The sequence below is a fragment of the Lemur catta genome, chromosome 7 (assembly GCF_020740605.2).
Source record: "Lemur catta isolate mLemCat1 chromosome 7, mLemCat1.pri, whole genome shotgun sequence".
Taxonomy (NCBI): Eukaryota; Metazoa; Chordata; class Mammalia; order Primates; family Lemuridae; genus Lemur; species Lemur catta.
In genome coordinates this window covers 49,031,528-49,057,629 of record NC_059134.1, presented here as the reverse complement: position 1 = coordinate 49,057,629, position 26,102 = coordinate 49,031,528, and the positions used below count along the sequence as shown (strand labels likewise).

At 35.1% G+C, this 26,102-nt stretch overlaps 1 protein-coding gene across 14 annotated transcripts in view; it reads right to left on the bottom strand.

The window, feature by feature from the left end:
- Positions 1 to 26,102, bottom strand: part of DLG2 (discs large MAGUK scaffold protein 2) — a 1,739,579-nt gene that overhangs the window by 504,743 nt on the left and 1,208,734 nt on the right. For all 14 annotated transcript variants that reach the window (XM_045557224.1, XM_045557232.1, XM_045557228.1 and 11 more), the window contains one exon: positions 2,497 to 2,666. In XM_045557224.1, the coding sequence (XP_045413180.1) occupies positions 2,497 to 2,666 (170 nt within the window). The remainder of the gene's footprint in view (positions 1 to 2,496; positions 2,667 to 26,102) is intronic.

Here is a 26,102-nt window from a genome sequence, read left to right as displayed (position 1 = left end):
ATTAGAACTTTTGAGGACAGAGACTGCATCTGATTCATCTTTATCCTCTAGGGTGCATGAAATTTTAAACGGTGTGAGTTAAATGTTCGTAGAAATTTCTTTTACATATCTTATAATTCAAAACTAAAGACTTATAAGGTGCTAAATGAAGTTCAGATTGCAAGGTATCATTAGATTTTCTGTAGAATCCAATTTCATTATTCAATTTACTCTGATTCAGCACTTCTTGTTTAAGGCACTGGGAGAGGCATTAGGAACTTAATGACTAAAACAGTTTCTTTGCTTGTAAATCAATAAGCTTTATATAGAGAAACAAATCTGCATCAGTGACCTCTGGATAATGACAGTACAAAAAAATATGAGTGACTCAGCATAATCCCAACAGGCCTAACCAGGCTCACACCCCTCTACAGGGATTTGACAGGGGCCTGCTTTCAGGGATACAAAGTTATTGCCACTAATTTTCTTGTTTTTGTCTCAGTAGACCAAGCCCACGTGTCAACCATCTCCCATACACTGTGTACTTTTACTGGGTTATTGCCCAGCTATCCCTGGTCGATAAATGCTTACTATTCCCCATGTCTCCTGTCCAGGTCCCATGGCAATTCCTGCCCAACTCCAGGCTCAAGGGAGAAAACAGTTGAGACTGGAGTAAACCAGCTGAAGGAGGTCCTAGTACCAAAAATAAAGATCCAAAAACTGTGTTCCTGATAAAATTAAGTTTCAGTCATCTATAGCATCTCTGCACAACTGGAGGTCATCCAGTGACTCAGCTAGCAGGAGGCCTATGAATGGATGGTATTACTTTGCTGAGTACTTAAAATTAGTATTTGTCTTAGGGCTGTGGTAAATAATTGCTGTTAATTAAATTATAGAAATAGCTACATACTACTTATATATAGAATACATTTTTAACAGAAATAATGGGTGTGACCATTTTGTTTGTCTTTAAAGCACCTTGTGAATATGATTTTAGTAAACATGCAGGGTAGAAAGTCTTTTTTCATACCACCAGAGATTGTGGTATGACAATGCTTTACTTGTTTTATTTTTTTCCAGATTAAATTCCATGATTTTAGTGCATTTGTATTGAGCCCATTAGAAATCTCTGAGTATTTTAATTACATTCCCAAGCCATTGTTACAAAGGCTAAAACTGTATGTAGTAAATAATACTACAAATAACATGCATATATAGCTAATATTTGTTGAGCAGTCAGGTTGTGCCAGGCCTTATCCTAAATAATTTATGTGAATCAACTCACCTAATCCTCACAACATCATCAGGAACAGGTACTATTTTTATTTGCATTTTGTAGATGAGAAAATTAAGGTTAAGCAATTTGCCCAAGGTCAAACAGGTAGTGAGCTTCAGAGCTATAGTTTCATCCAGGCACTTTAGCTTTAGAGTCCGTACTCTTAATCACCAGGCTCTACTTCTCATCATGTACTAGCTATTAGTTAATGTTGAATCCTCATAAACCCTATGGATATAGGCTATAATTACGATACTCATTTATTAATGAGGGGATTGGTCCAATCAAGAAGACTCTGCTGGTGAATGGCTGAAATAGGCTTTCAAACTCAGTCCTATCCGATTATTTAAGATCTCAGACTCTTGGAGCTAAGATTTTAAATACCACCCATTACTACCTCCCAGAAGGTAATATGCTTTTTTTTTAAAATTTATATAGCATTAGAAATTAAGTGGATTTTAAAGAAAAGAGAAATTATTTACTTAAAGAGTATAGTGAGTCATAGTCTTCTAAAATATTTAAGTACTCTTAAACTAATCAATAGATTTTTCTAAAATATTTCAAATACTATTAAGCTAATTTTATATGTCATTCTGAAGAACAGAACTCAAAGGATTATTTTTAAAAATTAATATGATGATAATTCATCTCACTGTTTATGTGATTCCCTGACTAACTATAATAACCTCAAGAGACTTGTAAACATTTCAAAAAAAAAAAATTTAACTTACTTTGGCTATTGCAAGTACAAAATGTTATGTAGTACTTGGGTACAACACATAAGAATACCACAAAATTTTAAACAAATCACAACAGTGTTATAAAAATATAATTGTTATATTGGTATAGATTATTTTAATTACTATTACATTACTGTTTTGCTAAATGAGAGGGTTTGCCATTTATATCTGAAAAATTAGTATTACTATACTAGCCAAGTTATGATGATCCAGTAAGAATAAAATTTTGTAGAAAAATATAAATGGTGGTGGTTGTTATTGTGTATAAGGACATTCCTACATAAATCTATCTATCCTTTTCTTATTTGAGTTCATATTTAGACTATTGATTTTCATTATTCTCTCTAAAAACCACTACTATAGAATTTCAAACATTTTAGTAAGCCCTGCATGGCAGAGGATAAAAGAGAGTACATCATAGATAGGTTGTGGCATAAACTTCAGCCAAATGATTTGCCACTTAATGTCTGTCTTATCATGAGTCATTTATGTTTTTATTACCTTTAGGGCCTTTGAACAGTTTGATTTCCACAACAGTCTCCAAAATAGGTCGTCTTCTGCGTACATAGAGCCGAACGATAGACCCTGCTTCTTTGAGGGCTTCCACTGCTTTACTGTGGGAAACTTCGGACACATCGACTTCATTCACCCGCAAGATACAATCATTGACCCTGAAAGGAAGGAAAAGAGATAAGATTCAGGAGTAGCTAGGAGGGTTTCTTAGAGAATACTATTATGATTATCTAATCTTACAATGTGGAGAAGTAAAGAATGTAAGAAATTTTAAAATGTTCAAATTTGCAGGGATACTTCAAATGAAGGAAATACAGGAAACTTTAAACTGTTCAGCCTTCTGAGCCTTCTTCATATTGACCACACTACTGGTCAGGTCTCATCTTGAACTCCAGTCCACTCTGACTGGGACTGTATCACATACGCACAGTAAGAAGGACATGTATTTTAAGATCTTTTGTCATTTATATCATTATCTTAATTGGTTTGACTAAAGGTTGCAATTGGAATGGTTCTCAGAACTTATTACTCTGGACTATGTAGATATAACAAATGTAACTGTATTTATAGATTAATTTTTCTTAAATTTTAAATTTACTAGTTATAAAAGATAATATGCAATCATTTTAGAAAATCTAAAAAATATAAAAATATAGAAAGAAGAAAAAAATATACATGATAATCATCTAAAATAGACCTGTTAGCTTTCTAGAAAATTATCTTCCAGTGTTTTCCCCACGCCCTTTCACCTCACAATGTTATAAATACTGTAGTTCAAATTTAACAAAATTCAAAGAGAATCTCAAACAATCCTGTCCGTAGGTACTCTGTAAACTAAGAACTGTGGCAAGCTCTACGTCAAACTTTACTTTTTTCTATTTTCACATGGAAAGGAATGATTTGACTTTTCCACAAACTTTTCTGGTATTTTAAAGTTATGTGGCTATGGACTTCAGATGTCTTAGTGATGACATTAATAATGGCTAAAAGCATGAAGCTTGTGACTAGAGAGAGTTCTTTCTCTCACTCTGCACATTCATTTCAGTGTTCCTCATCTCAAGTCGCCATGATGCTCAGAGTCAAAAGTGAGGGGCTTCCCTTACTTGACTCCTCCTTTCTGCCACTACCACACATTCAGTTCTACCTGCAAAATGGATACTCGGTCCATCCAGGTGTCCTCATCTTCACTGCCATCACCCTGATTGAAGTCAACATCATCTTTCACCTGGATTACCTTCACAGACTCCTATCTAGTCTCCCTGGATTCTCTCTTGTTACCTTTTAATCCATTCCCTACACAGCCGCCAGGGTAAAGTGAACATAGTTGGTTGCTTACCCAACTTCCATTCCCCACTTCCTCCTCCAAACAATGCCGAATTTTGTTCAGGGAATCTATGCCTTAGCAAATATTTGTTGAATGAGTGAAAGAATAATTCTAAGTTCAATTATTGGGTTCTGCATTTCCTAAATTTGTCAACATGGGTAATTTTCTTAATCCCTCTAAGCCTCCATATTTTTTCTGTAAATTGAATATAATAGTAATATCTATTATGAAGGTTTTGAGGGAAGATTAAATGAGATAATGCACATATAAGCCCTTAGCAAAGACCCTGATATGTAATAAACACCTAACAAATAGTTGCTCTTGATAGTAGTGCAATATTTGTTGATTTATAATATTTTAAAATATTGTATCTTTTCTATAACCTTGTGGAAGAAGATTTATTATCTACATTATAGAAATGAGAATAGTTCCAAGTGGTTAAGTGCTTTGCTTAAAGCTGTCAGCAATTTAGGCAGAGATTAGACTTCATCTCAGGTCTTCCTATTTTAAAATTAGGGCTTTTTCACTATTAGGACCACATACATCTAATGTAATGAACAGTTTCATGTATGTTGTGCATATCAACTCAAAATTACAAGACGACGTAATGGAAATACTATACTGAAGGCATAGGAATAATTTTCCTATCATTTTTGTCCATAACTGTCCTATACCTTTTTGAGGAGATGAGTTATAGGAACTCTGGCCTCAATGAGAACACTGAGCAGGCTCCAAATCCTGCAATGGAACAGTTCACTTCCCAAGATTCAGTGATGTCATTTCATCATAGCAGATGCTATGGCTTTAATAGGTTTACACATACATTTCCTCTCTGAGTGCCTAAAAAATATCACGGGAAACTACCAATTAAAATAGTTTTGAGAATATAGGCATCACGGGTGCCAGCTGCCCTGCAGCAGCTGGTCCTTTGAGAGTGGGTAATTTTGCCATCTCATGATAATGCAAAACATAATGTTTACCATCACTCTATGCTCAGAATACTAATCATATCTTAAAACACTGCATTTCACAGAAGGGAGTGGCTGACATTTAAAAAAAATCCTGGAGGCTATATCTACTTAAGCACTACTAATTTTTTTTTCATTTTGTGTACAGCGAGATCCTTAATTTTCAATTGCTGGTGTGAGAAATCACAGCCCATATCAGATGGCTGTTTTGGAATATGTGGATCAAGTAGGCAGCTTTAGGACTAGCAGTCAGGAGGCCTGGATGGGAGTCCCAGCTCCTTGTCAGCTGTGTGACCATGGCCAAGTCACTTCATGTCTTTGAACTTCAATTTCTCATGAAAAGAGAGTAAGCATGTCCAGAGTTGGTGAGAAGAGAAAATAGATATTATGTGTACAGATGTTTGTGTAAATTATAACATATTAGAGATCTGAAAGTTGTTTATTATAAGTGGGTCAAAGATGTGCTCATGGATTTGTTGAAAAGTGAACAGGATGGAAATTTAAATTTTTAGTGGACCTACTATGTGCAATATCAGTATAGTCACTATACTTGTTTGCTCTCATAAAAACAATTTATGATGTATTGATTCCCATTTTATAGACAGTAGAATTTTACTGACAAGATCAAAGTGTTGTTGAAGTCAGAGATACGATTTCAACCTGGCTTTTGTTTTTCAAGAGCCTATGCTGATACAAAGATACTCAGAGTTAGTTGTTTTAAATTAAAAAAACAAATGAGGGGAGTAGTTTACATTCACATTCTCAAAATAGGCAAGAATGTCAAGCCAAACTAGGGCACTGAACTTCCCTTCCTCCTTCCTAATCGCTTGAAATAGAATTTGACTAGAGGGCCATAGCTATTTAAAATTAAATTGTTCTCTCTACTAGTAGGCAACCTTTGTGAGTAAAGCCACCAATTGTATTCATTTTGAAGCATATAAATATATCATTAGCTTCAAACTCAGGGAATACTTTTTCATAGTAAAAAGTACAGCTTTTACCATATTTCTTAGTCATTGTATTAGAAAGTCATTTATGTACAGACTTCCTCCCACTCCACCAATATAATTAAGTTGATGGTTTCACTCTTTCAGTGGTGGTTGTTTCAGATACAAGTTCACAATATTCACTGTAGCAATTTCATCCTGTGGACTAGAATTGTCCATAAGACTAAAACATTAATTTAAGAATTTTTCTAGAATTTCTTTCAGAAATTCTGGTTCATTTCATTGCCAAAATAGCTTAGAAACAAGAAGGGTATTTTATCATTAGCACATATTCACAAAAATCACATCTAAATTTTGTACTAAATGATTAAATATTCTCTAACATGATACAACATCACTGAAAGGTCAAATAATACTTAATAAATTGCTCCACTTTGACAATATAATTTAAAATAACATGTAATATCTATTCTCTGTCATAGGTATTAAAATATGTTCTGCTGTTAAAATAAGATTTGTGATTTTATATATTTTTATGTTAATTCATTAAAAATGATCACCAAATCACAGTAAGTGTTGAAAATTTAAAATTTTCTGTTCATTATGCTTAAAAAATACTGGAAGGAGATATAGCAGAGTTTTAGGTCTGGTTCTTTGTGAGAGTAGAGATTATGGGTGTTTTATAAGGCATATTTCTACCTTTATGTTTCTTCCAAACATTCTATAATGAACATATATCACAGCAGAGAACATAACAACATGGGCCTGGAAGGCTTGGCCACATGGGATCTTGTCTCAGCTCTAAAACTTGGGGGCTGTGTGACTTCAGGCAAGTCACTTGACATCCCCCAAAGCCTCAGTTTCTCATCTGAAAATAGGAATAACAAGATTGTTGTATGGATTACATGAGATAATGCAGTGAAATACTTAGCACAGTGCCTGAAAAAGAGTAAGCATCAATAAATGTTAGCTATTATTGTTATGAAAAAGAATCATTTGCATAAGAGAGTATATGAAGAGACTGTGAGGAGGAAAAATGATACTAAAAGGAGAGAAAGAAAGCAAGCCACAATCAAGATGCTAAAAGGAGTTTTAAAATTTTGTATAAGAAAGAGAAGAAGAGATGAGATGAATAGGATTTTCAGGAAGAAAAATATCAAAACAGTGCTTTTAATAAGTCTTGTTTTATGGAGTGTAATATAATTTCTTTCCCTTCCCTTATCCCCAAGGAAACTTCCAGTTGTTCTGATATAAACTTGACCTTTATGGAAGCTTTGGTGCGAGCTTCCAAACATCAGCCCACTTTGAAGAATTCCCACCAACTCATGCCTACACAGTCCTTATCCCATTATACACCATGCCAACCATACACAACCGTGTTCAGATCTTCACAAGGTTTGGATTCAAAAGTAAGTTTTAAGCAGCCACACGGTCTGAAACATCACTTTGCAGTAGCTATTAGTTATTGAGGAATGTTCTCTGATTTTCCCTTTATTCTCTCCCTCATACAATTATTCTCTTTGTTCAAATAGATAAATTAATTACAGACCAAAAAGGGATACATCATGGAGAAGCCTGATCAATGTTTAATGTGCTGGATGAAATACAATAATGCATGATCAAATTTGAAAAAATACACAAGCTTGGGAATTACTCTGCATGCACTTCAAGAGAACAATCAATTACTTTAAACAACTCAGGATCTGTTTAAAAGTAATAACTCCACAAATTTTATGTTAATATTGATGAAACCAGAAAAGCTCTGGAGGTTAAGCTATCAAAAAGGTCTTATTTTTCTTTTATTCTTGGAATCAGTAAAGATAGGTGAAGAACAAACAATAGAAGCCAAAACTTTATTTAAGAAAAGACAGGTACTTTGTGCTTACAGAGAGAAGGAAGAAAGAATACACAATACACACACACCCATCAGCTGACCTGGATGACTCTAAATCATTGTGATCTGTAATAAATCTACTTCATTATGTCCATCTCCTCTTTTTCTCTCTTCCTGTCATGAAGCGCATATGTTACTGGGGATCTATAAAGTCCATCACCAACTAAGGTTTCTCCTTGTTGAAACTTTGCACCTTAATGATCTATTTATTTCCTTGACCTCAAGAGGGGCTATTAGTTCATTAAAACTAAATAAATAGAAATAATAAAAAAATAGAAATCAGCATAATTTGATAGTTTTCCACAGAAAGGAGTAATGTTTTGAATGTTTGTATATGTGTCAATGTGATAATATCTACTGGACATTTTTTTCTAATAAATATCCACAGGTTTGCAGGAGGAGTGACAGGTTGATGTAACTAACATGGATCACTTGTCAATTTTGGCCAGTTCCCATTTTGAGGAATGTGGAATTTTTCAGAAGTTCTATCTGAACAGAATAAATAGAAGCTAAACTTCAGAGCATAATATTGGGAGTTACTTTCTTCCACATTAACTGTGAATTATCAAAAGCCTATCTACAAAAGGATGAGGAATGAAGTAGATATTTGGGAAGCAGCAAGGGCTGCAGACAGAGGGAAGGATTTTCCTAGATGCACCATAGTGCCTAAGTTCCTGGTTGTTCTTTCTAGTGCTTAGTTGTCTAATTCATCTTTGAATTTAAGAAAATCCAAGTGTCCTTCTAATTAATTCCCTTTTTTGATTAAGTAAGCTCAGGCAGATCCTTATTATTTGCCAACAAAAATTTCTAACTAACATAGGCAGACTTTGTGCTCAGCACTTTACATGTGTTACCTCCTTAACTATTTCCCTTTTAATACTTAATTCAAGTTCATCTTATTTTCTGGGAAGCCATCTCAGTTGGTCAGCCCAGTGTCCCTCCATTAGGTAATCAGTGCAAAATATTGCTAGAGTTGCCAGACTTAGCAAATAAAACTGCAGGATACCCAGTTAAATTTGGATTTCATATAAACAATAATGATTCAGATAAACAAATACATTTTTGATGTAAGTGTATACTCTATCATGTTTGAGAAATAATTTCACTAAAAATTATTTTTTTATCTGAAGTTCAAATTTAACTAGGTATGCTATTTTATAAAAACACAGTATTTATAAAAACATTCATTATACTGAACTGTGGTCTTTGGTTTATTTGAATAGCATGAGGCCTAGCACATAATGGGAGAGGTATGTATTGTGTACTATGTTCATATTCTTTAATCTAAATGGAAACACTGAAAGGTAGACATTATTGCCTTCATTTTACTGTAGAAAGTAAAGCTCAAAGAGGTTTATAATGATAGTTGGTGATGTCTAGGAAATCTCAAAGCTCATGCACTGCAGCATCCACACCTCTCTGGTTTGTTAAAAATATTTTTGTGCCTTATTTATAGACCAATCCCAACTGCTAACGATCAGTGGGGTCAAGGATCATACTGTAAAGCAGGAAAGCCAAGCTGCATAACAAAACCTAGATCCATGGTTCTCAAACTTTGGAGTGCATCAGAGTCACTTGGAGGGCTTGTTAAACCACAGATTGCTGGGCTCCAACCTCAGAGTTTCAGATTCAGTAGGTTTGGAGCAGGAGAAAAAATTCACATTTCTAACAAGTTCCTAGGTGATCTTGGTAATGCTATACTAGGACCATATTCTGAAAACCACTGCTCTAGGTTTTCAAGGGTCCCTCTACTTGGTTCATGTGTGGTTCATTCCAAAACACACAGAAGTACTCAATCTTATAAAAGAGCTCTGACTCTGAATCCAATCCCTTTGATTTGCAGCCTTTAATTATTTGGAACAAAGTCTCTAAGGGAACCTGGACCGCACAGCTGCCACACCGTGTGAGACTGTGCACATGCAAGCCATTTCCTTGCACTCATTTTATATCTGAGACTCTTTTCCTGACTCCTTTCCTTCAGCAAAAGCCAACTGATAGCCACTTCATTCTACATTTTAAAAATAGGGCTTCTACTCTCATCTCCAATTCTGGGTGAGAGTAACTTGAGTTTATGATCCATAGAAGCCATCCCCTACAGTGAATGTACTGTTTTTCTCTCTCCATTTGCCACTTCATTTCCCTTATATAAAATGCTTGCAGGATTCTCTGCAGCTGTCATCTGGGAAACATCACAGCTTTCTACAACGGGGGAAGAAATTGCTATTTCAGCATCAGTGATTGGTCTTTCGGCACTTTCCCGGAAAAGTAGAGAGGCCAGTAACAAATTTCAAGCCAGGCAACTGAATGGGTGCAATATGAAAAAGAGGCATTGAATGAGAATTCTGAAGGGACAGGATTATAGGACTGGAGATTACTTACCATGCTCCAATTAGTCCAATCCTCTGTCCACAGACAGGACTGACTGCCAACCATTATGAAATGAGATACTAGCTAATACCTACCACTTGGGTTACTACACTAGCTTCCTAGCTGGTTTTCCTGAGGCCTGGCTAACCAGTTTCTCTCCATTTCACCCCAACACACAAACCCATTAACAGGTTCAACTTCTTAAAGCAACCCTTTTATCATTTCCTTTCCCTTCAAAATTCTTTAAGAGTCACTTAACATATGTAAGATAAAAATTGCGTTTATCTTTGTAGTCCCAATGTTTGGTACACAGGTATCATTTAAGAAAGCAAGAGTATCACTGTATGACTTCTAAATCTGGACCTTCTTTCTATACCTGCCAAATGCTTCTCCAGTCATGCAACTGTATTGTATTTCATGTTGCTTTCTGTCTCCCAAATATCTAACCAAAACCAGTCTCATTCAAAGGAAAGCTCACACTCCATAGCCTCCCGAAATGTTTCCTAATCACTCAAGTCTTCATTGACCATAATCCCAAAAGTGCAAATGCACAGTAGATTCTCAAAAACAAAAACTATAGATTGATTTGGTACTCCACAGAACCCAGAACACTGAGTACCACACATTAAGAAATACATTTTAAAATGTTGGATTTGATTTCTATTTTCATCTACTCAAATCTACTCCAATCCCAGAAATGGATGTTGATCAACATAGACGGAATTCATATTAAATAATTATACATTTTCTCATTCTAATTCAGTTTGGCTTTATTATTGATGAATACTTCAGTGAAAAGTTGAGAACAACATGGAGCATGGCATGATGGGAAGAATACTGGGTTGTAAGCCAGACATAGAGTCTAATCCTGGCTCTTCCAATTAAATGAGTCATTTTTTCCTCTCTATGTTTAAGTTGAATTCAGTGATTTTAAAATTATTTTCCAGCTCTGGTGTTCTATAAATCTAAATTCAAGGTCAGCTCAGGCAGGCAGCTATCTCTATTTGGAAGTCCACAGTGTGCCTCAAATGGAGCAGAGTGCCAAATTATTATCTCCTCCTCAAGGAGATCTCGGTACTCCACTTTTTATTCTCTAGCAAGGTAAATAATTCCATCACCAGAAAGGGAAGACTTTTCTTTCTCTCTTGGAAACACATCCTATCTATCACATATTTTTTATTAATAGATTTAGATTTTTCTTTTATCCTCATCTCTGGCACTTATTGCCAATCACCTAGATTCTGGGGAAAAAAAGTTGTAACTAGTCTTCTTGCATACAGCTTTTTCCCCTATAATCCATCTTCCACTTAGAATAATATTATTTAAATGTAAACCTGATTGCTTTGTCCCATATTTAATAGTCCTCAATTGCTCTCCATTGGCTACATTTTAAAAATCTAAGCAAAGAAGCCCGTTCTACAAATGAAATCTTAATAAGAAGTCATACAATGTACATTAATAATTATTTGTATATAACAAATAAAGGAAGAGTTTGGTGATTTCTATAGCAGGGAGGAAAAGAGAATCAGAGCATAGCTTTCTGGAGGGTCCTTGTTTATGACCCCTTTGATGGCTCTGAGGAATCCAGAGTCAGAGTGTCATATATGACTGACCAAAAGCTAGTGAGTACAGAAAAAATGCAGGCAAGTCAAGTTCCCTGGTGCTGAGCTGTGTCTGCTGAAGGGGATGTCTTTTTCTAATTCACATAATAACTTTTTATGAGCTATTGGTAGCACTGCTCATAGGACTCTGTGGAACATAGATTGAATCCACTTGCCTGTTTGGATAAAGCCCACAGACCTTCACATAACACACAAGTCTTTCAACAATTAGATTGCGATTCACTTCCCCATCTCTATCTATCTCATAAGTTTCTTCCAACATTCTGCAAGTTAATTGTCCAAGCCCCTTTTTCTGCCTGGATTAGTCATCTCTGGACCCCATAGCTGTCTGTTAAGTACCTTACCCATCTTTTCAGACTAATGCACACTCTGCAGTAGCTGTACAGTTTAGCAAGGGAGATAGAAAAACACACTATTTGTTGACTGGAAACTTTACCAAAAAAAAACCCATGCTATTAAAATTCACTATAAGTACTATGGCAGAGAAATAGGCAATTCCAGGAGCACATAATGGGAGAACCTTTGGTTTAGGGAGGCCAAAGAAACTTCTTGGAACAACTGAGATAGCTGAGATTTGAAGGCCAAATAGAAGTTAGCCAGGTGAATAAAGAGAGGGAGAAGTGTTCCAGGCATAGTTTAGTGGCTGAATCAGGTGAGAAGCAGAGATCAAGTCTTTTTTTTTTCAGTTGAATTATAATTTTTATTCTAAAACAATCGCTGCATGAGAGTTACTCCATGAACAAGATCTCCATGAAAGAGTTGTGCTGTCAATTATTTAAACAATTTCCTCCTGTTAGATATTTAGGTTGATTCTGTTTTTAAAAAGCAACTATGGAAAAAAACATTAAGAGATCAAGTCTTAAAGCCCCTTGTAAGGCATGTTAAAGAATTTGAACTTGAGCTTAAAGCATTGGAAAGCCATTGTACTGCTTAAAGCTAGGATAGCATTTCAGAGGAATTCTTTAGGTACAATGGAGAGATGTGGACTTGATTAGATTTGGGGGGTGGAGTTAGGGTAGAAAAAGGCAAAGATTGTTGTTAGGGGCTACTATATAACCCTGATAAAAGATATGAAATCCTGGACTAAACCAGTGGCAGTGGTAGTTGGGAAAAAGAGGAGGGGACAGGTGAGGGGGCTATTTAGAAACTCCCAGATATGCTGATGCATTGGATGGGGGAAGTGAGGAAAGAGAGGAAACATTTTTTTTTTAAAGTCTATCTTTACTTATAAATCATGGGTATTGGTTTATGATTTATGACTTTAGGAGATAAATCATATCTCATTCATTTTTGTATTTTTAGTACCTTCCATTGTGCCTGGCACAGAACATATGTTTGATAAACAAGCAAATGAATTTTAGAAGTGGAGAAGTTAGTCAGTGACAACTTTGCTGCTAGTATCCACACCTTTTCCTCATCCTTTCCAGTACCTTGTCCCATGAGAATGCTGTGTCTTCTCATGTCATCTCATTCCTCCTGCTATAAAGAGAATGAATTCAAATTTAATCACCCTAAGAAACAGGCTATCATTCACAGGCATATTAGCATTAAAAAGAAAAGAACTCTAGTGAGAGGGCAAGATCTAAATAACCATAGTTGATCATCAATGATAAGCTCTCAAATATTAGTTGGGAGATATATGTAACATACACACATACATTCAACCAACAATTATGGAGGATCTGCTAGATAGTGCCAGGTATTGTGTAGGCACTGAGGATGCAGTGGTGCATGAACAAGATATTGGCCCCTGACCTAGGGAATGGGGAGGAAGAGACTTGCAAAATCATATCACAGGGATTTCAAGTTTTTGTTTATTATTATTATGATTATTTTAATTCTTAGAAGTCAATTTCCATAGTAACAGAATTGAATCATAAGCAATTACTCAAGTATACCATGCAACAAACTACTTGCCATCTTGCTCTTTATTTTAAACAGTCCTTCACTTACCACGAGTGTAAGAGCTGTGCCTTAATGCCTCACCTCTTGCCTCCTCTGAGAAGTGTATTTTATAAGCCAATTGAAGTGCTGTGCACTTATACTTACACAGGGCAAATGCATATTATTTGATGGTAAGTGATTTCAGTAGTTTCTGAGATGTATAAAATATTTAAGAGAAAAATTTTCAGCATCTTTAAAGATTCTTAAGATTGTAAATATCAAATCTTCTGGCGAGTAAATTCATTGGTAGTTATAGGGAAATAATTTTCAGCATTTGAACAGTTCAACAACAAATGAGATACTTATATTATTTAATTCATTTGTTTTATTATTTATTATATTTCTCCCCATTAGAATGTAAGCTCTATGAGACAAGAAATCTTTTCTCTAATTTTCTTTTTTATCACTAGTGGCTAGCATAATTTCTCACATAATAAGTCACTACCATCCACTCAATTTTCCTTATTCCCTTATTTTCCTCACCTTCCACATCCAATCCATCAGCAAAATCAGTTGCTTCTAACTCCAATATATATCCTAATCCATCCACTTCTTTCCATCTTTACTACTACCACCCTAGTCCAAGCCACTACCACTTCTACCCAAACCCATTGGCTCACAGATTCTACTCTTATTCTCTACAATACATTCTCTACGTAGAAGCCAGAGTTCCTAATTTTTAAATTTAAATCAGATGGTGTCACTCATCCCTAACTTAAGCTCCAAGCTCTTCCTATACAATTGAAAATAAAATCCAACCCCCTTACTTGCCTTACAAAGTCCCAGCTTCAACTTATTCCTGGACTCTCATTTTCTACTGCTATCTTCCTTACCTTTCCACTCCAGCCTCACTGGTGATTCTTATTCCTAGCACATGCCTAGCTCAATCCTGCTTTAGGGTATTGGGCACTTGCACTTACTGTTTCCCCAGCTTTGAAAGTCTTTTTTCTTCATCTTTTTGGCTAGCTCCTTTTTGTCATTAAGATCCTACCTTAAATGCCACCTCCTCAGAGAAGCCTAACTTGATTACTTAATCTAAAGTAGCTACCAGTCAGTCATCACTATATCACTGAGTCAGTCTCTGCACACCACTTATAACTAAGTGATATTTTTTATATTTATTTTCTCCCCAACTGACAAAAATGTAAGTTTCTTAGGGTGGGAACCTTATTTGTCTTGCTGACCATTTTATTCTTAGCTCCTAGAACAATGGTGAGCCTATTCAGCAGGTGCTGAATAAATAACTGAATAATCACTGAATTACTGAATGAAGGAATGAGTGAATGCATAGTGGTTCTACCTACTTTGGATCGAGTTTGTCAAAATAAAATATATACAATCTTGCTGCCCAAATTAGAATTCTGATAGCTCTAGCTTGTAGACCTTCTTAAATTTAAACCTATAATTACTGGAATTACTTAGTACTGGCAAAGGTTGGGAACAATTCTCTACACAGCAGCTAATGCTAAATTGCCCAGAGGTACTAATTTTCAAGGGTAGATGATTAGTGATGCTGTTTTCTGACCTTTTCTGAGCTACAATAATCAGCTGTTATTGTCCATGTTATTCCATAATACTCATACTCCTCATCTCTTCTTAGGCTAAGTTTTAGGGATGAAACAAATAAATTCAAGTTAATTTTGTGATGAAAACTCAGGACACCTTTTAAGATTACTGGCGACATTTTGTGATTTCATAAAACCAGAGCTGGAGCTCCCTGATTTAACTGTTGAGCTGGTATTTGCAAATGGTATGCTCAGTCCCTTATATTTGTTCTCAGAGGTGGAGATAAAAATCAGAGGCCTGGGGATGAAGCATTAAGGGTACCACAGGGGCATCTTTGCTCATAAATATCTTCTTGCTTTCCAGAAGTCTGTTTGCCTTTAAATTCATCATTTTCTCTTTTGTAACACAAAGAAACCCACTGGTGTCAGTCATTCACACTTTATACATAACTTCATAACTGTCCACGCAGGCTATGAGGCTCCATTTTGGAGCATGGTACAGTAGGAGGATCCGTGAGGGACAATTTCATGAAAGAACATATTAGAAGAGGCCATAGGCATGCGGGTGGCAGGGAAGAAAAGCTTACAGAAGGAAGATAAAGGAGATCAGAAAGAGAGCCCAAAGTGAAATCACACATCTTCCTAGGATGCCTGTGATAACAGTTGCAGTAGCCTCTGGCACTAACTTCTGTTAGCAGTTCACCATTTATAAAACAATGCCACGATATCATCTGTTTCATCCCAAAACCTAGAAATATGCCAGGCAGATACTGCTAAAAAACTGAGGATTAGATAAGTTAAGCAAATTACTCAAATTCACACAGCAGATAAGAGAAATAAAAATTACACATTAGTCTTATGGCTTCCAGTCTTGTTATCCTGCCATTCGTCACTCCTATTTTTGCTGTTATCACTGGTCCTTTTGTTACAATTTTCTGGGAAAATGCCAACCCTGATTGAACCCAACCCTCTACCTTCTGAACCGAAAACTGAAAATGTTCTTACTAAATTCACCAGCAACCTAGGTTTGGCCAAATCTAATGAAATCTCTTTAATCCTATCTTGGTCCATCTCACAATAGTGTGAAGCCCAGCTGTTCATCCCCTCCTTGAACACTCTTTTCCTGTCTTCTGTGACTCTGCACTTTCCTGCTTTTCTTTTTACTATTCTTGTCAGTTCTTTTTACATATATATTTTAGTTCTTCTCCAACCTGCTGGTCTTCATACTTAAAAAAAAAAACAACAAAAAACAACAAAACAAGGGAAGAAATAACTGTGCTCCATTTTGTTTGCTTTAAGTTGTTAACAACTTTTCACAATAAATTTAAATAGTAGCAATGGATATTACCTACTGTGAATTGTGAAATTTTATTTTTTTGCTATGACATCACTATTTCAAATGTATCCAGTGGAATGTAAATACATACTGATTTGGATTCCATGCCTATGATTTAAAAGAGCCCAAATAGCCAAAGCACTCCTAAGCAAAGAGAATAAATCTAGAGGCATCACATTATCTGATTTCAAATTGTACTACAAGACTATAGTAACCAAAGAGCATGGTACTGTTATAAAAGCAGGCACATAGATCAATGGAACAGAATAGAGAACTCAGAAATAAAACCAAAGACCTACAACCAACTGATCTTTGACCAAGCAGACAAAAGCATACACTGGGGAAAGGATATCCTATTCAATAAATGGTGCTGGGAAAAGTGGATGTTCATATACAGAAGAATGAAACTGGATCCCTATGTCTCACCATAAAGAAAAATTAACCCAGGATGGATTAAAGATTTACATGTAAGACCTGAAACCATAAAATTGTAGAACAAAACATAGCAAAAACTCTTTTGGATATTGGTCTAGGCAAAGAATTTATGAATAAGACCCCAGAAGTAAATGCAACAAAAACAAAAATAAACTAACAGGATAATTAAACTAAAAAGCTTCTGCACAGCAAAAGAAATAATCAACAGAGTAAAGAGTGACCTACAGATGGAGAAAGTATTTACAAAGTATACATCTAACAAGGGACCAACATGTAGAATCTACAAGGAACTCAATCAGCAAGGAAAAAAGCAAATAACCCCATTAAAATGTGGGCAAATAATATGAGCACACATTTTTCAAAAGAAAAGACATAAATGGCCAACAAACACATGAAAAAATGCTCAACTTCATGAATTATCAAAGAAATGTAAATTAAAACCACAATTAGATATCACTTCACCCTTGTCAGGATGGCTATTATTAAAAAGGCAAAAAACAATAGACATTGCTGAGGATATGGTGAAAAGAGAACACTTATACACTATTGGTGGGAGTATAAATTAGTACAACTTTTATGGAAAACAGTATGGAGATATCTCAGAAAACTAAAAGTAGATCTACCATTCAATCCAGCAATACCACTACTGTGTATCTATCCAGAGGAAAATAAATCATTATATCAAAAAGAGACATGCACTCATGTTTATCATAGCACAATTCACAATTGCAAAGATAGGGAATCAATCTAAGTACCCAATGAGTAGATAAAGAAAATGTGGTATGTGTATATATCACATTTATATATACATACACACATAATTTTCTTTATACACAGACACACAGACACACACACACACACACCCACACCCACCCATAGAATACTACACAGCCATAAAAAAGAATGAAATAATGTCTTTCACAGAAACTTGGATGGATCTGGAGGCCATTATCCTAAGCGAAGTAACTCAGATATGGAAAACCAAATACCACATATTCTCACTTATGAATAGGAGCTAAGCTATGGGTATGGTCAAGTAGAATGGCATAATAGACATTGGGGACTCAAAAGGGGGACGGTGGGAGAGATTGAGGGATGAAAAATTACCTATTGGGTACAATATACACTGTTCAGGTAATGGATGCGCTAAAAGTTTAGACTTTACCATTACACAATTCATCTGTTTGTACCCCCTAAATCTATTGAAGTAAAAATAATTCGATATGAACAAGATCTTTTTGAATCATTAAAAATTTTACATTGTTACTTTTCTTCCTTGAACTTATATTTCCATTCTACTTCTCCCATGAAGTTTTATACTAATGTATTTTTGTGATAGAACATCTTATATTTATCACTGTAGTATCTAGAAACATAAAATAAAAATGGGTATAAAAATATAAAGTCAATGCCTTTTCCCCTAAATTTCATGTAAGACTTTAAATATTAAAAAAATTATTTTGGATTGAGATATTACAATGATTATTAGTGGTACATAATTGATCAAAATCACCAAAATGTATTATGAAATTCAACCTATAAATCTAAAACAACTAAAATGTAATTGTATTGAGGATTCTTTTCAGAATGTAGCAAGTAGAGCTTTTTAATATTAACTTATTTCCAAGGATGAATATGAATTAAGGTTAGAGTAGGATTCAGAATTCCTTTTTTCATTTCTAAAGGTGTAAGTACTCAGAAATCTTGTTCACATAACAAAGTAGATGAGAATGGGAAGAAAACTTTGAATTTCTTCCAAGTTATATGCCCCAAGTTCTACGGTCTATAATTAAAATTATTTTAATAATCTATCAGCTGGTGATTGCTTTTCAATTTTATTAAAAGCACAAAGACTTGGAAACCACATGATTTCAAAAACATGATTAATTACTCAATCATTAGAGTCATTGACTTTCTCATCCTGGGCAACAATATATCAGATTGATTCTCTATACCTAGAGCAATGAGCCATAGTAGGATTTGGGATGGGTAAGACATATATTAATATCTGTCTTTTGAAAAATGAGAGAATAGCAATTATAAATGGAAAAGTGGGAAAGAACAACTATAATAAAGTTGCAGGCTTCTCCTTGGTCAGGTCAAATTGAGAACTGAAAATTAAGTCCCATCAATCTATCTATGTGCTTCTAGGGGTATGTATTTACTCAATTTAAAACCTTTACTCTAACTTACATTACAAATAACTCAGGACTTATTCCTAGGTCCTCTTTTCTTTTTGTTCTATGCTTTTTTAGAGAAATCTCTTAATTCTCTTGGTTTTAAAGATTCACAATGACATTCCCAGCCAGATCTCTCAGAGTTTCAAATATGTATGTTCAACTGTCTATTTAATATCTCCATTTGAATTCCTCATAGAAATCTTAAACTTGATATTGTCCAAAATGGAACTATTCAAAGTATCTTCCAACTTTGTCTCTCTACCAGTCTTTAACAAATGTCATGCTCTAAAGCTCAAAGTCATTTTTTGATAATTCTAATAAGTGGTGAACTCTATGAAAACAGGATATTATATACCCAGCACCTGATGTCGGGTCCAGGACAGAGAGGGCAGAGCTGATTTATTTGAAAGAATACCACTTCCCTTCACATTCTACTCCAATTAATCATTAAGGATTATCACGTTTACTGCTTAAGTATATTTAAAAATCTGCCAAACTTTCTATCTTTTTGCCAGCATTTCAGTCCAAGCTACCATCATTCATCACCTGAATTATTACAATAGCTGCTTAAGCTGCTCTACCTGCAGCACTTGTTATCAGCAAAGCCAGCCTCCACAGCAATCAGAGTAATTTTTCTTTGTTTTTGAGACAGAGTCTCACTCTGGCACCCTGGGTAGAATGCAGTGACATCATCATAGCTCATTGCAACCTCAAACTCCTGGGTTCAAACACTCCTCCTGCCTCAGCCTCCCAAGTAGCTGGGACTACAGGCACACACCAGGATGCCCAGATAATTTTTCTATTTTTAGTAGAGATGGGGTTTCACTCTTGTTCAGGCTGGTCTTGAACTTTTGACCTCAAGTGCTCCCCCCTGCCTTGGTTTCCCAAAGTGCTAGGATTATAGGCATGAGCCACCGCACTCAGCCCAGAGTAATTTTTTATAGATAACAATTTAGTTTAGTCTTTTTTTCCCATTGAAACATTCAATGTTTCATGTTGCTTTTAAAAGGATAAAGAACAAACTACTTACTATGGCACCCTCTGCCTGATTTCTCATGGCTACCTCTCCACTTTCATTTTTTGCCAGTCCTTCTCTCACAGCTCGTCCTTACTCCTCCTCATGTCTCAGGGCATGCTCTCTGTGCCTGGAGACTCGTGAAGCCCCATTTCACTTGCCTAATACCCTTTATATCTCAACTTAAATATCACGTCTCTACAAGGCTATTCCTTGAATATCCTACTAGGCCACGCTATTAAGCCTTTCGCAGGATTATGTAATTTCCATTCATAGCACTCATTTCAACTCTAAATTTATGTTTATCACTATGTTGGACTGAGAGCTCCTTGAGGCACAGATCCTGTTTTTCTTGTTCCTTTCTCTATTCCCAGCTCCAATTCTTCATATGTAGCAGAATACTCAATAAGTATTTATAGGGCCAATGGATAACAAAAATCTAGAGTAAAATGACAGATTTGTGTCAGTTTAATAAATACTTGCTTTATCCCTTCTGTTTGTTATATCACTTAATTTTCCAACATCAGGGACATGTCACAGAAGTAGATGACAGTGACATCAGCTCACTTAAGAACTCTTACCTCACTACATTGAAAATCCTAAAAATATCTTCTCTCATTCCCCATATATAAAATAGTGACATGGCTTATTTTCTTTTCAAACTCAGGTTTGCAAGTTTAATGTCCCAATCTGAATGTCAGAGATGTGGGAATGCAAAGTGGATGAGTTTATGACACCAAAGCAGTTCTGGTACTCTCACAAATGGCACAATAGATTAATTAATAGGATGCTTTTCAATGAAGCTGTAGAATATATGTGACTTAACAATAACATATACCTGGGATAATGACTATTAAAAAGCTTACTTGTATTTTAACACAGACATGAACACTCAACACAGACATAAACAGAAGCAGCAGCTAATAATTCATTCTTTAATTCATTATTTTCTGAAAGAAAGCATTGCTGTTTTTTAATGGTTTATCTTTCCCTGTAGTAATTTACTACTAAATTAGGGGCTATAATATTTGAAGGAGTTAATAGAGAGTAGGAGTAGAAGGGAAATTATACTGACATTTTAATTATTAACAGCACATTATGGATTATAAATCGTGGCCCTGATGTTTGTGTTCTAAATATCAGAGTAACTTGCATACCCAAAAATGATTTGGGCCAAATTCAGATAACACACTGGGTCTTTACAGACCAATTCTAGGTCACCAGGCTGAGAATGACTTGTAAATTGTCTTAGATCAAATTGTTGGACTAACGCTGATACTGAATGCTACTACTTCTCTGGAAGCTGGTTTTATCCAATAAAAAAAACTGTTATTAATTCAGTCAGCTATACTGTAAAAGAAAACTGGTTGATAATTTAAGTAAACATAAAAATGTAACAAGGAATACTGTAGCCAGTTAATTTCAAACACAGAAATATGTAAGTAACCACTAACTTAGGGATAGTTAACCTGGTGTTCTCTAATACCTGTCAGAGTTTTAAATCCTTTCCACAGAGATATTCATTATAGTATAATAAACAATTTAAATGTCCAAAATTTGGTAAAAGTTAAATAATGTTACACTCATAAGACATGAAATTATGCAGCTATTTAAACTAATGTTTATAAAGTATTTTTATGCAAGGAAATGCCTATGTTGTGATATTAAATGAAAAAGGACAAAAGTTCAACTGTATAAAAATATGCACTGAATATGAAATAATATAATGTTAATAAATAGAGCCTTTTGGTGATATGATTAGAATGATTCTAATTTATTTTACAAATGTCTGTATTTTCCAAATTTTCTACAAGGAACATACATTAATTGTAATCAGAAAAATATATTATCTTCAAAATCAAAATCATTTAATCTTTATTGTCTTTTTTCATATGGGATTGTTTAGTGACTAGACTGCAAATCCACACCAGTCATTTCCTACAGAGCTGAAGGAATTTGGGTGCTACTCTTTTGTATTTGTCTTTTTAATTTTTAACAGTATGATATGGGATGTTGGTAGGATTTTGTGTTCATAGATTCTTAAAAATATGTTCAGTTATTCATCTGCAGATAATTGCAGATACATGCTATAGTGAGAAGAACATAGATTTTGAAGTCAAACAAATTGGATTTGTATTTTGTCTCAGGCACTTATAACTGAATCTCTTTGAGCCTCCATAAGCTTATGAAAATAAGCTTAATAAATGGCAGCTGCTATTAGTCTAAGTATCGACTATGGGTAAGGGACAGTGCTATATGTTATAGGGAATAGAATAATAAATAAATATCAAGGGATATTAGACACACTGAATGGTAGCATATTAAGGGGACTTAGAGATGCCTATATTTCCTCTCCTCAGATATGACTATCAAGAACATTAGCCATCTAAAGCAAATAAATGAGATGTCATTAAGATAAAGGAAAAATTACTTCCTTATTAGTTTGGGTTAAAAGCAACAGTTACCACCACAAAACTTAATATGAGAAATTTTAAAAGCCAAGAACTCTATCATTAACATGTGTATTTGCAATGGTATTAATATGTTCCCCAAAAGTTCATGTAAGAATCTATGAACACAAAATCCTACCAACATCACATGTCATAGTGTAAAAAAATTAAAAACACAATATTAATTCCCAATTCAACAATTTGGGTGGTGGGACCTAATACAAGCTGATTGGTTCATGAAGGTAGAGTCCACATGAGTTGATTAATGTTGTTGTTAATATCATGGGAGCAGGTTAATTATTTTGAGACTGGGTTGTTATAAAGCAAATCTGGCCCCTAGTGTGTCTCTGTCTTATGCCCTCACTCTTGCCTTCTGCCCTTCCCTTTCACCATGGGAGGACGTTTGCCAAATGCCAGTGCCATGCTCTTGGAATTCCCAGTCTCCAGAACTATGAGCCTAATAGACTTCTTTTCTTTGGAAATTACCCAGGTTGTGGTATTCTACAAAAGATGTATTAAGAGAGTATCTATTTATTTTATTTTTCTTAAGCTCTAAAACTCAGTGAATATATTTCCCTTATTGTCATGTCAGTTAACATTTAAGGGATTAATGCTCACTAGGGACCACTTCATGGGGAGTCCACAAAGCCCAGGGGAAGCCATCACTTAGGATTTATTCCCGTCTTCCTCAACAAACATACTCTGGAATTCCTTGGTCAAAGGGCTGCAGCCCACTCCAGTGGCTATATGAACTTTTTTCCTAAGTTCATGTTCCCAAAGGTTGATGGAGCTGGCTTCATGTATAATCCTAGACTCAAAAGTGACCAAAGGGCAACTATTTGAAGAAGAGAAAGGTAGGACTTGTATTTGCAAATTGTAGTGTAGTAGGCATGAACTCAGGCCCTCATGGTACAGGAAGGAGCTGGGAATAGGAAGAGAAGTATGTGGGGAGGGGCTACAAACTGGGAAATGGGGCCTGCTCTCTTTGTGTTGAAATTTCCTGGTATAAAACTCTGAGGATTCTAATGAATCTATATTTTAACTTTGCTTTCAAATCTCATCTTCCTCTGAAAAACTAAAGTACAATATGTTCCTTTGGAGTGGGAGTGGGGGAAGTAGTGGGGAAGAGAGGAGGGTACTTTGTGAGCCAAGGTTTCCTGGCTTGGACCGGTCATATTTGGAGATTCTCACCCAGAAGATATGTGAGATTTTGCTCTACTGTTACCACAATCTCTGCAAATATCATGGTGGCTCTCATATTTACCATTCTATGAGCTCAATAAATATTAAGTAGAGACAAAGACTCTCTTCTTAACCAAACTTTAGTCAGGCTCCTCTAAGTCCTCTTCCCAACTAGATTTTGATCTTGAGCTTTAGTGTTTGTCCTTGAGAGGCCTGTATTAATGTTAGTAAGATTCCTGCTAAGTCATCTTTTTTTTTTTTTGTTAATTTTAAAAATGTATACAAAATGACTCTACATATTTCTGAAGTATAGTTTAGAGAGAATCCCTCACTATTGATATCTGGTCACCTTGGCCTACCTTCAGAAATAATCCTGTTAGGGCAATTCAACAAGAATCCCTCCTTGCCCCTAATGTTTCCTCTTACTAATTTTCTATCCACTGACCCCTACCTGCTCCTTGGCTGTAAATACTCACTGGTCTGTGTTGCATTTGGAATCGAGCCCATTTCTATATTGAGGTCTCTTTTCCCTTACTGCAAATGTCCCTGAATATAATCTGTTTTTGTCAGTTTAACTATGGCTCAGCTCTGCAGTTTTTTTGATCATGGCACTAACATCTTTAAGATTTTGGCATTTAACAGTTAAGCTAGTGTGTAGTGACTTGATGCTTGTACAAAGCTAACCACATATATTAGGCCTTTCTAAATAATGATACCATTTATAACTGCTTAAAGAAAAACAATGTTTGTATTTAAGTAGGATTACCATTGAATTAGAAACCAGGAGATACTTTGAGTGTCTTTTCTCCCTTCCCCCAAACTGTTTTGTTTTGGTCTAGATCCCAAAGAGCTATTTGCTGAAATCAATATCAAATATAGTTTCAGAATATTAGAATAACCATGTCTTCTTGAGAAACTATTAGGAATAAATAAAAGCAAATGCCTTATCAGCATTTAAGGTTTCAGTTAGCTCTTTGGTATATGACTCTATTGAGCAATGGATCTTCTCAGAGCTACAGATTTGGTCAAAACAGAGTTGATTTCCGGACCATAATAGCCTTCTGAACTTCTCAGGCTGTCAACAAATGTCAGATGATTAGAATATGATTTTAAAACTGAAAATTCCCGAAGATTCTCAATAAAACTCATTTTATGGAGAAAGCTACAAGGTTTTACGACCTTTCTAAGGTCTCACAGCCAGTTCATGGCAGAGATCCTTCTCTTTTGCCTTTACTAGAGCAGTGAATCTTAACTTTCAATCTGAGCCGGAATTTTAGCTCTAGACCTACAAATACTGTGAGAAATTTCTCCCTGTGCACAAATCAGGGGCTAGAATTAAACCAGAATTTTTAGAGCCCCATGAAGCCAATCTTAAGGGATATGAACCATCACATCTATGTCTTAAAAGTCCTATCATTCATCTGTGAGAAAGCAATATATTGTTCATTTCTTTTTTGAGTATATTTGGATAATTGGACCTTACAAGTCATAGTCTAAATTCATCTTTCTAAATTTTAAAGCATTTCAGTAATTGGATTTTGACTTTTGAAAATACAAATGTTACTTATCAGATAATTTTTATGCAGTGTTGATATTTTAGCAGCTGGAACACAAGGTCAAATATCTGCCAGTATGTTTAGAAAATGGGAGCATGGGTGTGACATTTGCCCATTTAAAGGTTACTTAGATCAAATAGACATGAAGCTTCAAACCAAAGGTGTTCTCTGCTTGGTGAATAGATTTGATAACTTGGTGAATAGATTCAAGAATTCCAAATGAATAATATCTTTAAATGGACAGCAGTATGAAAAAGTTGTAAGCTTTCTGAAACAAGGGAAAATATCTCTCAGATTTGTAAATAGGCACATTTATGCCAGAAAAGAATGACTGGACATTTTTATAACAGCTTTATTGAGATATAATTCATATACTTTAAGATTTTCCATTATAAAGTATACAATTCAGTATTTTTTATTATATTCACAGGAATGTACAATCATTAGCACTATCTAATTTTAGAAGATTTTAATCACCTCCAAAAGAAATCTCCTATTGATTACTAGATGCTGGCAACCACTAATTTACTTTCTATTTGTATAGATTTCACTATTCTAGACATTTCATATATATAAAATTTCCAGGCATGATGGCATGTGTTTATAGTCCCAGATACTTGGGAGGCTTAGGTAGGAGGATCACCTGAGCCCAGGAGTTCAAGTCCAGCCTCAGCAATGTAGTGAGACCCTGTCTCTAATAATAAATAGATAAATAAATTGTATAATATGTGGCCTTTTGTATCTGACTCATTAACTTAGCATAATATTTTCAAGGTTCATCAATATTGTATGTATAAGTACTTCATTCCTTTTTATGGCTGAATAATATTACATTGTAGGGCTATACCACAATGAATTGATTCATTCAT